The sequence below is a fragment of the Ahaetulla prasina genome, chromosome 8 (assembly GCF_028640845.1).
Source record: "Ahaetulla prasina isolate Xishuangbanna chromosome 8, ASM2864084v1, whole genome shotgun sequence".
Taxonomy (NCBI): Eukaryota; Metazoa; Chordata; class Lepidosauria; order Squamata; family Colubridae; genus Ahaetulla; species Ahaetulla prasina.
The window spans coordinates 93,484,287-93,499,393 of NC_080546.1; the positions used below are offsets into that span (position 1 = coordinate 93,484,287).

The following is a 15,107-nucleotide window of genomic DNA, read 5'->3' on the forward strand; positions in this document are numbered from 1 at the left end:
GAAGACCTCCAAGGTCCCTTCCAACTCTCTTGTTCTCTTATGTTCATTTCCCCCCATGGTGCATATTCCTAGCATATTTCAAGTTAGGAAGAAAGGGATGCAGTTTCATGCTATCTGAAAGAACGGCATTTCCTTTTCATTTAAAAAACAACGTGGCACAACACCAACAGGCAAAATCTTGTTCCGTATTGGCTCAGTGGGAAGCCTAATCAAGCTTCAGCACTCTAGACATTGGAAAACACACCGAAAAAAAATGGCCTCCAGGTTATTCCTCAGAAAATGAGAAGGAGCTGGCTGTCTATTCAAGTGGCATAAAGGAGATTTAATTTTTCGGTTCCAAGGTGGTAGCCAGCCTGCCTTGACTATCTCAGAACGAGAACATCTTCCCTTTCCCCTTCAAATATAAAACCAAAGTAAGGTTGGATATGGTTAGTTTTTAAAAGAATAAAAACAGGAAACCCAATGGCTAAATAGACCGGAAGGTTGTTTTTTAATTTTTTTCTAAATGTACTTCCTTATACTTGACAGAAAAACCCCTCTGTGATACTAATAAAGTCATCCTAAAACTGAAGGACTCTTAACTTTTTCCCTTTTCAGGTACAAAAAACCTGTGCCAGATACGGCCAACTGGTCATCTAGTCCGGGAGGCCTCCAACCTTGGCAACTTTAAGACTTGTGGACTTCAACTCCCAGAGCTTTGCTGGCTGGGGAATTCTGGGAGTTGAAGTCCACAAGTCCTAAAGTTGCCAAGATTGGAGACCCCTGTTCTAGTCCACCATTTTTTTTCCCTGCAATGGTCGACATTTGTCTTTGAGGAAGACCGACCGATAGCCTGGATTCTATTCTGTTCATTTAGAAACGGATGACTTCATGACTAATAATAAATCCCTTCTTGTCAGGCACGGTTTTTCACTCAGGATTGAAAGGCTAACCAGGCTGGTGCTGGGAAACGATTTCCTGGCTTTTATGAGTCAAAGCAAGAGAGATGGGATTCTCCAAACGACAACAACAAAAACTTAACAACGAAGCCGTGAAAACAGAAGATCAAATCAAAGCAACTCGGGCCTCATCTCTCTTGGTCATTTTGTGTGCTGAATCAATTTAGGAGGCTGTTCATGGTATCCTGTATCCTTGTTGGTTTTTTAAAAAATGTAATTACGTCAAGCCCTTTCCTCCTCAGAAACAGAACAAATATTTCAGGAGCAAATCTTTTTGTCCAGAGAAAACTTTTTGTTATGTAGAAAAATTGGGGGCAACCACAGAGTCAAAAATAGCAATAGCACTTAGACTTATATTTCACTTTATAGTGCTTTACAGCCCTCTCTGAGCAATTTACAGAGCCAGCCTCTTGCCCCCAACAATTCAGGTCTCCCTTTTACTGGCTTTGGAAAGGCTGCCTCAACCTTGAGCCGGTCAGGATCAAACTGCTGGCAGTGGGCAATACTACACTCTAACCACTGCGCCACCAAGCCAAGAATTCCTCTGCTTAAAAGCCATCATAGCTGCTGTCTTGGCTTGTTTGACCCATCCTGCAAGACTAGAGGCCCTCATTGGATGAAGATTTAATCCAACCTTCTCAACTTTGGTTCAGACCTCAGCCAACGCTACCCAAATTAGACCATGAGACTCATTAAGACTGAGCTACTCAAACAGTGGAGCAGGACTCCCGCCAGGGCCATGAAGATCTCAGGAGGTGGGTGGGAAGGTTCTATATTCTATATTCTCCATTCCTCTGAAAACAATAGAATACCTTATCCCACCAGACTTGAAATCCTAGGCTTAGAAAACTTGGAACTCCGTCGCCTTCGACAAGACCTAAGCTTAACTCACAGAATCATCTATTGTAATGTCCTTCCTGTTAAAGACTACTTCAGCTTTAATTGCAATAATACTAGAGCAACTAATAGATTTAAACTTAATGTCAACCGCTTTAATCTAGATTGCAGAAAATATGACTTCTGCAACAGAATCATCAGTGCTTGGAACACTTTACCTGACTCTGTGGTCTCTTCCCATAATCCTAAAAGCTTTATCCAAAAACTTTCTACTATTGACCTCACCCCATTCCTAAGGGGACCATAAGGGGCGTGCATAAGAGCACAAACGTGCCTACCATTCCTGTCCTATTGTTTTTCTTTTCTTCTTTCTATATATATGCTTATACCTCCTTATATTTACCCATATATGTTTATATACTATATAATCTTTTGTATGATTCCTACATATATTGTTGTGACAAAATAAATAAATAAAAATAAAAAAATAAAAAGTAGGAAAGCAGACAAGAAAGTCAAAACTTTCTGCTACTTCTCTGTTTGCAAGTTAGGGATTGGTGTTGTCCTGCCAAACAAAACCCATGGTGGCTCACACGGTAAGGACGCTGGGTTGGAGGTTAGCAAGCTCGCGTTCGAGACCCGAGTGCTGCTGCATGGCGGGGTGAGCTCCTGTCATTTGCTCCACAGCTCCTTGACAGGGACATGAAAGGAGCCCCCACGGATGTCCCCCAGCTAATGGGGATGTCACCAGCTCATCCTTTCAACTCAGTGGTGAAATCCAATTTTTTTTACTACTGGTTCAGTAGGCGTGGCTTGGTAGGTCTGGTGTGGCTTGGTGGGCGTGGCAGGTGAAGGATATTGCATTCCCTCCCCACTCTGGGGCCAGCCAGAGGTGGTATTTGCCGGTTCTCCGAATTGCTCAAAATTTCTGCTACCGGTTCTCCAGAACCTGTCAAAACCTGCTGGATTTCACCTTTGTTTCAGCCCCGAAGTGCCTTAAATGTCACAGGATGGGAAGGGGAATGATTCTTGGGACAACTACTCAAACACACACTTCCCATGAGACAATAATGAGGCTGCCGAAATCATTTTGATTCCCTTTTTTGCCTAAAATCCCAACACCAGGGTATAGCTTTACAATATAAATTCTATTCCCCCCCCATCTTCAAGTTGTCCAAAAACCTCCAAAGCAAGGCTGCAACTTAATGGCTGGTAGTTTTAACCTCTGTTCTCTAGTTCTTTTCCTTATTTGCCAATTATTTATCCTGCTCAGGTGTCCGCTGCCTTCTACAGTACCTGCGACCGGCTGGGCTGGGCTGGGCTGTTAAATATGGATGCTAATAATACTATAAAAATAAAGTATTTTGGTTTGCTTGGTCTGAATCTCGTAAGACCCCCGAGGCTGTTTATTCCTTCCACTTTACAGTATTTTAAGTGTGCAAATACCGATCATCTCCAATCACCTGGATTCAGATCGTTAAGTCGGTTTGAGTCGGAAAAAGCGCACAGCGGCTTTGGAATGAATTAAGGGGCATTCAGCCTGAATGGAGGATTAAATGTGAATCGGAAATGCTACTTGGAAACCAATTCTGTCCCACGGAATTTTGAAATCTCACAGCTCCAGTATCACTCTCACTAAGAATGAGGAAGATTGTATTTCATGATCCACCCCAAGTTTTCAGGCTTATATTCCAGTGTCCAATAAGGGAAACCCTATTAAACAGGACTCATCAAAAGCTGAAAAACATCCTGCATCAGATGCAGTCTGCTTTCAATTGTGATGGTCTTTTTTTTTAATTATTATTTTCTTGGATATTTTGCTGAGTAAAGGCTGCAAAAATAAAAGCTTATTTTTGTTAATGGCTTGGGGAAAGCAGTCTGATCCGTAACCTGATTTTTTTTTTTAAAAAAATGAATTTTAATGTTTTGTTTTCATTTGAGATCAGATATAAATAGGAGAGAGAAGGTCAGCATCCAATATCCAGCTAAGGAAATGTTTAACTCCCAAAGGTGGACAACAGACCTGGGACTTAGCTGGGCAGGCAGAGGGGTGGCTGGAGAAAGGGGCGTGGCCCAGGTGGGACTGATGAGACAGGTGACCCCCACCTGACCACAAGAATTCACGCACGGCCTTAGCTTCCTTCTTGGAGCTTCTTCTGAAGAACCTTCGGGAACTGCGGCTGGTGCAAAACACAGGGCCCTGTTGATTACTAAATCAGCACAGGTCGTCCTCGACTTATGACCACAATCGAGCAACAAATTTGTGTTGCTGAGGGAGACGTTCGTCCAGTGAGTTCTGCCCCATTTTACGGCCTTTCTTGGCAGAGTTGTTCAGTGAATCACCGCAGTTGTTAAGTTAGTCACACGGTTGTTAAGTGAATCTGGGTTTCCCCCATTGACTCTGTTTGTCAGAAGGTCGCCAAAGGGAATCACGTGACCTCCGGGACGCTGCAATTGCCGTAAATATGAGTCGGCGGCCAAGCGTCTGCATTTGGATCACGTGACCATAGGGATGCCGCAACGGTCATAAGGGTGAAAAACGGCCGTGTCACTTTTTTTCAGCGTCATCGTGACTTTGAATGGTTACTAAATGAATCAGATTCACAAGATCAGGTGTGGTTCTGGCACCGCTTTACAAAGCCTTATTAAAACCACACTTGGAGTACCACATCCAGTTCTGGTCCCCACAATACAAAAAAGGTGTTGAGACTCTGGAAAGAGTGCAGAGAAGAGCAACCAAGACGATTAGGGGGGTGGACGATAAAACCTATGATGCACGGTTGCAGGAACTGGGCCTGGCTGGTCTAGTGAAGAGAAGGACCAGGGGAGACAGGAGAGCATCTTCCAGGATTGGAGGGGCTGCCACAGAAAGGAAGGGGTCAAGCTATTTTCCAAAGCACCTGAAGGCCGGACAAGGAATAATGGATGGAAACTAAACAAGGAGAGATTCAACCTAGAAATAAGGAGGAATTTTCTGACAGTGAGAGCAATTAACTAATGGAACAGTTTGCCTTCAGAAGTTGTGGGAGCTTCATCAGTGGAAGCTTTCAAGAAGAGACTGGGCTGCCACCTGTCTGAAATGGTATAGGGTCTCCTGTTTGAGCAGGGATTGGACTAGAAGACCTCAGAGGTTCCTTCCAACTCTATTATTCTAAAACATGATACAACCTTGATGAAGGTTAGGAAGAAGCTCAAAAGTTGCACATATAAGCTTCAGAGCGCAATTTGGAGTGGCGGCATCTACCTTTTTTGGTAGCTAGGTAGGAAGGAAGTTTGACTGAGCCAACAAGAGTATTAGAGTTGACTGAATTCAATGGGAAAATTAACCATTTCTATTTAGCTAATTAGGAGCAATGGCTCTTGTCTAGGCCCTGAATGGCACTTCTTATAACAATTTGATGGGTCTTCAAACAACTGTGTGCTTTAAAAATGACACTGGCATTGTCATCCTTCCGAATTTGAATCCTGAAATAACAACCTGGAATAGTAGATATGAAGCACAGAATAACATGTGCAAATGTACCCATGTGCAGTTTGCTCCAATCATTCCATTGATGTGGCTTGGTTTCTATTCTCCAATATAAATGGAGACTCTACTGTGTAATTTAATGAATTTCCCAATTCCATAAATAATAACTGGATTTTTAACACCATCTATGATATCCGGGGTAAAGTATAAGAAGGATGAGAATTTTTTATAAGCAATTGCTTAACAATAATCAAGTAATGGCTTAACTTCCTGCCTCCCAATTAATAAGAATAATAGAGGTAAGGAAAAGATAGAATGTGTTTATTCAAAGTGTTAAGTTTTCATATGCAATTAATAAGGACCAATCTTTTTAATTCCAGATTCTACAACGTATGCACATTTTCTGTTCAATGCATTTGACACAGATCACAATGGATGTGTGAGTTTTGAGGTAAGGCAGTTTTTAAAAAAATATTATTTATTTCTGTTCTATAATGCAGTCCAAAGTCTTGTTAACAGGTTATATGCTTTCCACGTTGCTTGTAAGCTGGTATAATGGGTGAACTGAATTCTTACTACTAATATATTAGTAGTATTAATATTATTATTAAATAACTTGAGAAAATGCAAGTCCTGATTTTTTAGTTTTCCACACCTCATTCCTCTATCTGGTCAACATTCTCCTTTAATCCCTTCTCCGATCGATATTCCCTCAGCAGAAGAGTGATAGAAAGAATTTTAATACAATCAGAAAACATTCAATAAGTGAAGGAAAAGAGGGCCTGATTTTACTCAATCAGGTATTTAAGTTTCAGCTTTCATTATCTCTCAGTTAACATCTTCCCTCTGTAAATTCCTTCTTGTTTTAAGAGCTAAATGAAAGGAAATTGTTTCTCCTGAGCTCTTCAGGGTTATACTCATCGAAAAACTTTTTGGTCTTCTCCAATTCTGAATACTCCTCTAGAAAAAGTTAATATTTTTGCTAATGTTTACTAAGGCAGTGAGATGCTTCCCAAAGTTTATGGAGGTAGGTAGCCAAACCAATTTACAGGCCAAATGCTGATTTAAACCACTATAGAAAATGCAGGGGAGTAGTTAAGTCATTGGGCCAAGACCAAAGAGAAAATGTTCAAGTCTACCATCAGCTCTGGAAGCTCGCGTGCTGACTCTGGCATTGTCACACCCTCTGCACATCTTAATTTATGTACTTATGTATTATTTATGCATAATACACACACAGTGACTCTGACATCCTGACCCAGGGGAGGGCTGCTATGGAAATAAACTCAGGGATGAACGTTGGGACAGCTGCCTTAAAAACCTGGAGAAAGGAATAGACACACTGAGGAAGCAAACAGCATGATCAAGATTAAAAATGGAAAGCCTTCAAAAGTTAGTAAAACGAGGTCTTCCTCAGGATTTGCACATTCGTTGTTTACACTTCTTTATGAATGTAGAAACTGAGCAGTCTGCAAATGATTAAATACGCCTTTATTTATTTATTCATGAAGTAGTTCACATGTATTTAAAGATAAGACAGATGAGCCCCCAGAAGGGATTTTGCTAATATGTTAAAAATTCCAATTCCACATCATCGTTATCTTACATTCTGGGTAATTCCTGCAGTGATCGCCTGCTGCCTGGAATAACAGTTTTAAATACTCACCCGATCCCTTCACCGAGCTCAATGGGGCTGAAAGATGCTCAGCATGGATAAACTATATCTTAGTCAGGTCTGTTCATTATGTAACGTTCTGCTTTTTCTTTAAGAAGCTCAGAACAAGCTCTCTATTCTAGCTAGGCTTATTTCTGTCTATACCTGCCTGCCACAGGTGGCATGCGGAGCCATCTCTGTGGGCACGCGAGCCGTTGCCCTAGGTCACGTCTACCATGCATGTGCACCCACCAGCCAGCTGATTTTTGGCTGGCCGCATCCACGCCCCTTCCCTCCCAGGAGTCCCCACGTGGCCCGTTTGGGATGCCAGGTAAGTACAGGGCTCATGCGGAGGCTCTGGGAGGGTGAAAAACAGGTCTTCTGTTTCTGGCCTCCGGAGGGCTGGGGGAGGCTGTTTTCGCCCTCCCCAGGCTCCAGGAACGCTTCTGGAGCCTGGGGAGGGCAAAAAACGGGCCTAACGGAAGTCCAGAAACCGGCTATTTTCAGCCTCCAGAGGGCTGGGGGAGGCCGTTTTTGCCCTCCCAGGCTCCAGGAAAGTCTCCAGAGCCTGGGGAGGGTGAAAAACTGGCCTACCGGAAGTCTCGAAATGGGTCATTTCCAGTCTCCGTAGGTTTCAGGGAGGCCTGCTAGGCCCAAAATGGGGTGCAGGGGCGTGCGCGTGGGGGCGCAGGCACATGTGCAGGGGACAGCGCAGCATGGGGGGGCACGCATGTGTGGGGGGAATTGATCAAGATTTGATCAAGATTTGAAGTCCATATGTTTTTGCAGTGCAGAAGTTGTAAGTTACATGATAATTTTTTTCTGAAACCAAATTGTTTGTTGGAGAGTAGGTTGTTAGTTTCTAAGTATGAGGTAATGGATTGGTTGATGATAGATTCCATGACTTTGCAGGTGACGCAGCAAAGGGAGATCGGTCTGTAGTTTTCAACTAAGCTGGGGTCTCCTTTTTTGAAGATAGGGATGACTGTGGCTAGTGACCAAAGTTTGGGAAGGGAACTGGTAGTGAAAGCTTTATCAAAGATAATACTTAGGGGTTCTGCTATATTAATGGAAAGTTTTTTTAAGAAGTATGCACATAGTCCATCGGGTCCAATAGATAGCGATGGTTTTAAGTTGTGAAGAGCTTTTCCAACGTTGTCTTCTGTGAAATCTATATAAGTTAAATCATCATAATCATTGCTGGTACGTTTGTGGAAGGTCGGATATGTGTTATCGGAGTTAACAAAGACTGAGCCAAAGAAAATGTTGAAGAGGTTTGCTTTGACTGTTTCATCATTGCATTCTTTGTTGTTAGAATCTTTTAGTGGTGGGATGGATCTAGAGTCTTTAAGTTTATTGTTAACAAAATTATAAAAGGCACGATTGCAATTTGTGCGCAGAAGATTCTCTTCTTGCTTGGTGTGGTAATTTGTGCATTCAGTTTTTATTTGGTTGCATATGTTTCTGTAGCGGTTTTTGAAATTTGTAACATAGCCTTTTTTGTTTCTTTTCCAGAGGGATTTTTTTTTTGATTGAAGCTTTTTTATTGATATGGGTAGTTTGTTTTTCTTGATCATGGTAGTCATTTGTGGTACATATAGTTTAATGACTCTATTGATTTCAAGTAGGAAGACTCTATAGTGGTCTTCAGCGGTTATGCAGGTTGCAAACAAATTTTGCCAGTCCAGAAATGAAAGATCGTTGTTTATAAGGTCGTAATTGGCTTTTTTGAAGTTGTAGTTGGGAGTACTGTTGTTATGACGATTTAAGTATGGACGTATATTGAGACGAAAATCAATCATGCAGTGGTCACTGTTGGAAAAAGGTTCTTTAATTTGTAGTCCGTAAATTGAGTTTGAATTGTTGCAGAAGATGAGGTCAAGGCAGTTGTTGAGTCTTGTATTGTTAGTTACAAGTTGTTCAAGACCTAGGTTTGTAACAGCGTTGTATAGTGTAGTTTCAGGCGTGGGCACGCGTGCATGTAACCCCCCCCCCCTGCACTCCATCCGCTTTTGGGACACGACGGCAAAAAGATTTGCCATCACCGGTTTATACGGTTCACATTTTTCGTTCCACACCCCAAAACATATACTGAAAAAGAAAACTATTTAAAATACCCACAGAGCAGTAACCTTTATGTTAATGGGATTTTACCTTTCACGAGATAGTTTGAGGTATTCATAGGTAACTGTGAATTATTCCAGTGACTTCAGTGTTCAGTGAAAGACAAGGCTGTGCTTAAATCGTCTGAAGAGAGGAATAATAATTAATAATGTAAATTACAGAGAGGGTCGACAGCTATATCTGATTAATTTTGATCTCCTCAATTTTGGCATGACCTCGGTTGAGGAGCTCCTGACAAGACGCTACAGGCAGGCCCATCCATGCGCCAAAATCGCACTGGGTCTCACTAATCTGGATCACCGCCCAGGCTTAATACGAATCGCGTTCGCAATAAAAATTTATTTTTGAGAAATCAGTGCAGTCTGGCGGGAGGACAAATAAAAGCCCCAAAGATGCTGGGAAGTGCTTGTCTGCATACACCGGGTGCTTGAAGAGAGAGATGGATGGAGAGAAAGAGAGGGGGAAAAGAAGAATGACCTTTTATTCGGTCTTTGTAATTAGCTTTCGTTTGCTGTGTAACAGTTGAGTAACTTCCTGATCTTGTTTGTGTGCTGATTGATTTTCTGGGGTGCCTCCCAGCAAAACGTTCCTACGGCTGAATTAACTGAAGTTGGTGTTTGTACTCCAAGGCAATAGGGCAGGAAAAAAGACATCTAATCACCTGCTTTCTCTCAGATCCACATTAATGCAAGTAAACCCAGAGTGGCTTTTACTTCTATCAAAACTGTCGCCTTCGGTGACACAATAACACAAACAATTGTCCAGGAAATGGAAGCTGGGTGGCTCCATAGCTTGGGATAGTGCAGTTTGTAAAACTATTGGTTTCACGGCTTGGTGGAGTTGCGTGATAAAATAGCATATACTGAGTATATACTGAGCCCAGGTGGCGCAGTGGTTAGAGTGCAGTACTGCAGGCTGCTTCAGCTGACTGCTAGCTGCAGTTCGGCAGTTCGAATCTCACCAGGCTCAAGGTTGACTCAGCCTTCCGTCCTTCCGAGGTGGGTAAAATGAGGACCCAGATTGTTTTTTTTATTATTATTTCATTTTGTCACAACAGTATACACAAACATTGTCATAAAAAAAAACATATCATGAAGAAAATATATATATATATATGTAAGTAAAGAATATGCATCAGCTATATTAATTTGATATAATGAAGGGAACAATAGGACAGGAAAGACACTGGAAACATGGAGACTGCTTGGAAAGATAGTTTAATGGTGGTCACATGTTCAAGGCGTTGGGTGAAGAACCAGAGAGGAAAGGAGAAGAAGAGGAGAGAAGGGTAGAAGGGCAGAAGGGATGCTGAGTGCCTGAGTTTATACTCTCTGTAGGGCCCCACCTTGGTGTTTCCTGTTCCTGTATAAGAAATGTACCCTGATTGGTTGTCAAACTCCCAGGTGGTCTAGGGGTCTTAGCTAACGTTGTAGGTTGTCTCTCAAACTTGCTTGAGCCTTGCCATGTGGTGAGTTTCTGTTGCTAGATGAATCCTATTGTGTTGCAGATGATGGTCCATTGACAAAGGTGGGGGGATTGAGTGAGCTTGGTTGAAGCCTTAATGGCCCATTAACAAAGGTATGAGGAGGCAGGAAGCTGCTTTGTCTTTAAAACAGGTTTCTCCATTTATCATCTATTCAATATCCTCCAAAATATTTCATTCTTCTAGGAGAGGGGTGAGGGCTAACTTCCTTTCCCTTCCTTCCTTCCCATTGGTTAGAATGTGGCATTGCAGGCTAAATCTGCTGACTGCCAGGAGTTCGATCCTGACTGGCTCAAGGCTGACTCAGCCTTCTGTCCTTCCGAGGTGGCTAAAAGGAGGACCCAGATTGTTGGGGGGCAAGAGGCTGACTCTGTAAACAGCTTAGAGAGGGGTTGTAAAATTGCTATGAAGTATGTCTAAGTTTAAGTGTAGCTCTACTGCTATACCTATACCAATAAAGGAAAATATTCATACTCAGGGTTGACATGAGGGCTCCTTGGTGCTCTCTGAGCTTGGTGGTTTTCTGGCAGATGTTTCATGACCCAAACCAGGTGACACCATGCTAGTAAGGAGTGGGGTTTGCTCTCAGTTTATGTTCTAGAGGCTTGCCCTAGATAAATAGTATATAGTCTGCCTCTCATTCAATTGAAGTGGGGCATTTTTGTTTTCCGATTATGGCAACAAGAAAGATCCAAGTGGTTAATGGGTTTTTAAAGATTCCGTAGAGTTTTGCAAGAGTTTGTCATCTTCCATGTTTTTCTGCTTCCGTGAAGCTAAGAAGGAAAGCAACAAAGGCTGTTCTGAAGACTCAGATGTCACACGACAGACTTGTCATTCAATCAATCACTTGGGTTTATTTTGTTTTTCCTGCTGCCAAACTGCAGCTCTTCCTGCCGTGTTAACCTAAACCGCCATGTTTTCTATTGTCTCTTGTTTTTCTCTTCTTCTAGGATTTCGTGATGGGCCTTTCAATTTTGCTCCGTGGGACGGTGCAGGAAAAACTCAACTGGGCTTTCAATTTGTACGATATAAACAAAGACGGCTGTATAACAAAAGAGGTAAGGAGTCCAATACAAAGCTAACTATACACTTTTTTTTCCACATATAGATGAATAAATGATGTCTAGATTCATAAGTGTGAAACAAGATGTATATGATATTGGAATCATTCAATCTAGATATTTGATTATTATTTTTTAATGCTGCTCAGTTGGGATTGTTTGCTACCTTCTCATGCCCTTACAGACAATATCAAGCATTAAAGCTTTCCCTAAATGGGACTGTTTTCTGGGCACGAAGTTTGTATGTGGCTAATTTTATGCATTTATGCGGAAGTCATTATAGCAAGTCTGTAAACAACTGATCTTGTTTGACAGATAAAACGGTGAGATTTATTTTATTTATACATTCTTAGGCTTCCATGTCCCCTACAAGGTGACCCTGGGCAGCTTCCCAGAATTGGGTGCTTTTAGATTCGGCTGAAATTGCCTGGACCCTCCTGCTTTAAAAATGAACCACTGAATTGGCTGATCTTGAGAAGAGCATTTCCTGACCCTTTTTGTTACGAACAACAGAATCACAGAGTTGGAAGGGACCTCGGAGGTGGTCTAGTCCAACCCCTTGCTCAGGCAGGAAGCCCTGTACCATGGCAGACTTCTAGGTCTTGACCGTTTCTCAAGACAGCCATAGAAAGGCTGCAATGAGATGCTGGAGAGAGAAGGACTTTTAGGTGACTAGAAGACCTCCAAGGTCCCTTCCAACTTGTTACTCTGTTCATCGATCATTAGAACAGATCTATTATGTTCTGTTAAACACAGAAAAATCTGCTTTATCCTTAGAGGCCATTGCTTTTTAAAGAAATTGCTTTAAAACAAAGGTCTACACTTGGGAATTTGGATCACACTGTTAGAAGTCATCTTACTGCGGGATTTTGGAGAGCTCCAAAGGGGTCAGAAATTTTCCATCGACGTGATATGTATTTTTCATCGGTTTAATGTTTCTCACCAGGAAATGCTTGATATAATGAAGGCCATCTATGATATGATGGGGAAATGCACTTACCCTGTTCTTCGAGACGATGCGCCAAAACAACACGTGGAAACATTTTTCCAGGTAGGAAAAACTCCTGTGATGGTTTGCATTCTGATGGTTGTAAAATTTGCTATTATTATGCTATTTTTAAAGACGAATCAGCTACTCGTATTCAAGGTCTATTTAGGCATTAATTTATGAATGCTTTAAAGCTACTTCAATGGAAAGTAAAAGTCTCGTGCTAGACTTTTATTTTTCTTGCATGTATCGCTTTCCAAATGTGTCTAAAATAAGGAAACAAAGTAAAATAAAATCAAGAACAGAAGCCAACTGTGAAACCAAACCATTCTCTTTTAGTGGAATTTTAGCATCCACAGATAAGTCTTTTTAAAAATTGACCAGAAGCATCTGGGGAAAAAAAAAGAGTTTGAAATCACTTATGCAACCTTTTTATTTCTGGCAGAAAATGGACAAGAACAAGGATGGTGTAGTTACCATAGATGAATTCATTGAAAGCTGTCAAAAAGTAAGTCGTTTGAGGCTGAGGGACTCGAAAAGCCACCAGGAAGCATTGAAGCTTTGCACAAACTCTTTCTCTACTCTTGACCCCTCCCAACAAAGGACTCTTCAGCCCCTGCATGAAAATGGGAGGGAGTGCCCCCCTCCTCACTCGTGAATTTTGACACACATTTGATTAGCATTTTTAGCTTCTGAAGGCCACCGGAAGGATAATGGGTGGGCGATGCAGGGGTAACATCCGGAGAAAGTAGATGAAATTTATGCCCTGGGTCCTTCAAACCTTAGCTTTGCTTTCTTGAGTTTAATATGTGAAAAGAACAGAGAACAGAATAATTGGAATTTGCTATTTTGGGGCTCAGTTTCAGAGATTCTTGGAGATTTTAGGGGACAGAGACATCTTTCTGGAATGCAGAGTGTCTGCCTGTTTTAGGGGATGAGTCATGCCGCCATTTAAATATTTCTATTTTCATTAGTACGGTTGATCGGTCGATACTTAAATATTATGCCGGATCTTGTTTGCTCCCAAGTTCCGTCTTTACCAACCCTATTAATGGGAAGCAAGTCATTCGAATGCACAAGTGCATATTCCCACAACTGGGGGAGCAAACGGAAATCGCTTGCACAGCCCGCTGTGCTGATGATCTGGGGGCCTTAATGCTCCTCTTGTGGAGACGAAGAACATTCATCTGTATCTCCAGAAACCAACAGGAGGCTTGCTGAGGTGCTGCGGGGGCCGTCAAAGAATCAAAGCATGGATCTTGATTGGTAGCCTGTGGTTCTGTTTCAGCTATGTTTGACTTTGGACGATGAGATATAGCTGACTAGCTAGTTGATAGTAGGTAGATGATGGATGGATGGATGGATGGATGGATGGATAGACAGACAGATGATAGTTAGACAGACAGATAGGTGGAGATGATAGATACAGTAGTTTCATCTTAAAAGAGACATTCACTATATCCGTAACTGTATATTGGTGTTGTTAAGAATTTGGTTTCAAATATCTTTTCCTAATAATTAGAGTTTTCATGTGGTTTTTCTTGTTTGTAGGATGAAAACATAATGCGTTCCATGCAACTCTTTGAAAATGTAATTTAACCTCCAGCAGCTCTCCCTTCAATCGGTGGACAATATGAACAATTCTGCAGCAACACAGATAGAAGAAGCGTTGCCACGTAGGAATCAGAATTGTCAGCTTTGCACTGAGATGTCTATAATGCAAATAAGCTTTGTTTAATTAAAGCCCACCTTCGGAGACTGTATTTTTCCACTAGTTGAGGTAAAGCGAAGTCATTCAACAATGCTCTTGTAGTCGTTTTTAAAATGTCATTTGAGTCATAGAACAATCCAAAGAAAACAGCAATAGGGAAAGTGCATTCTCGCCGTTCCAGCTTCCAGCGTGGAGGTCTTGGAGTGATGGGGGCGGGGGGGAGGGGGGGAAGGCAAGCTTTTTTGTTAGACAACTTTCCACGATATCAGGTCTTGAATTCCACAGCCCCTGTGGTGTGAAGCTCATCCTACATAATTCTCAACTTGAGGGGCACTTTTGACAATTACATTTTAAGGGGAATCGATCCGGGTGTGGCTGGAGGCTTCCTGCAGCCTGTTAGCGGTCTCAGATGCTGGCTTCCTATTGAGGCACTGGGAGAAATGGGACAACCTAAATTGCTTCCAGGCTCTCCCCATGGGTAGAAAAAAAAAACCTTCAGTCTCCATAATGGACTGGCAGACGGAGTTTTCCTTAGTCTCACCTGAGAAGAATCTCAGATTCCTTAACACTAACTACTCTTTTCAATTCAAGATCTACACTTTTTATAGCAGCTTTTCCTGTGCAAAACAAAAAATGTATTATTTAACCACTACCTATGATAAATTTATTCCACTGACAAATTTCCTGATAATAGTGAACACCCAGGAGGTAGTTTAGATAAAAGTTTGGGCTTCCCAATCAAAGGTGAAAATTAATTGATACTGCCAGTTCTTGATTGGAATAAAGATGGAAGTCAAAGCGAAGACTGATGGGGAACCAGTAAGAGAGGTTCATTCACGGTC

The 15,107-nt window shown here is 41.9% G+C and overlaps 1 protein-coding gene across 6 annotated transcripts in view; it reads left to right on the forward strand.

The window, feature by feature from the left end:
* KCNIP4 (potassium voltage-gated channel interacting protein 4) overlaps positions 1 to 14,432 on the forward strand; it is a 390,676-nt gene extending 376,244 nt beyond the window's left edge. For all 6 annotated transcript variants that reach the window (XM_058192110.1, XM_058192113.1, XM_058192109.1 and 3 more), the window contains 5 exons: positions 5,625 to 5,695; positions 11,456 to 11,563; positions 12,513 to 12,617; positions 13,000 to 13,062; positions 14,106 to 14,432. In XM_058192110.1, coding sequence (XP_058048093.1) covers positions 5,625 to 5,695; positions 11,456 to 11,563; positions 12,513 to 12,617; positions 13,000 to 13,062; positions 14,106 to 14,153 — 395 coding nt within the window. In that variant the 3' untranslated portion in view covers positions 14,154 to 14,432. The remainder of the gene's footprint in view (positions 1 to 5,624; positions 5,696 to 11,455; positions 11,564 to 12,512; positions 12,618 to 12,999; positions 13,063 to 14,105) is intronic.
* Positions 14,433 to 15,107: the final 675 nt, after the last annotated feature.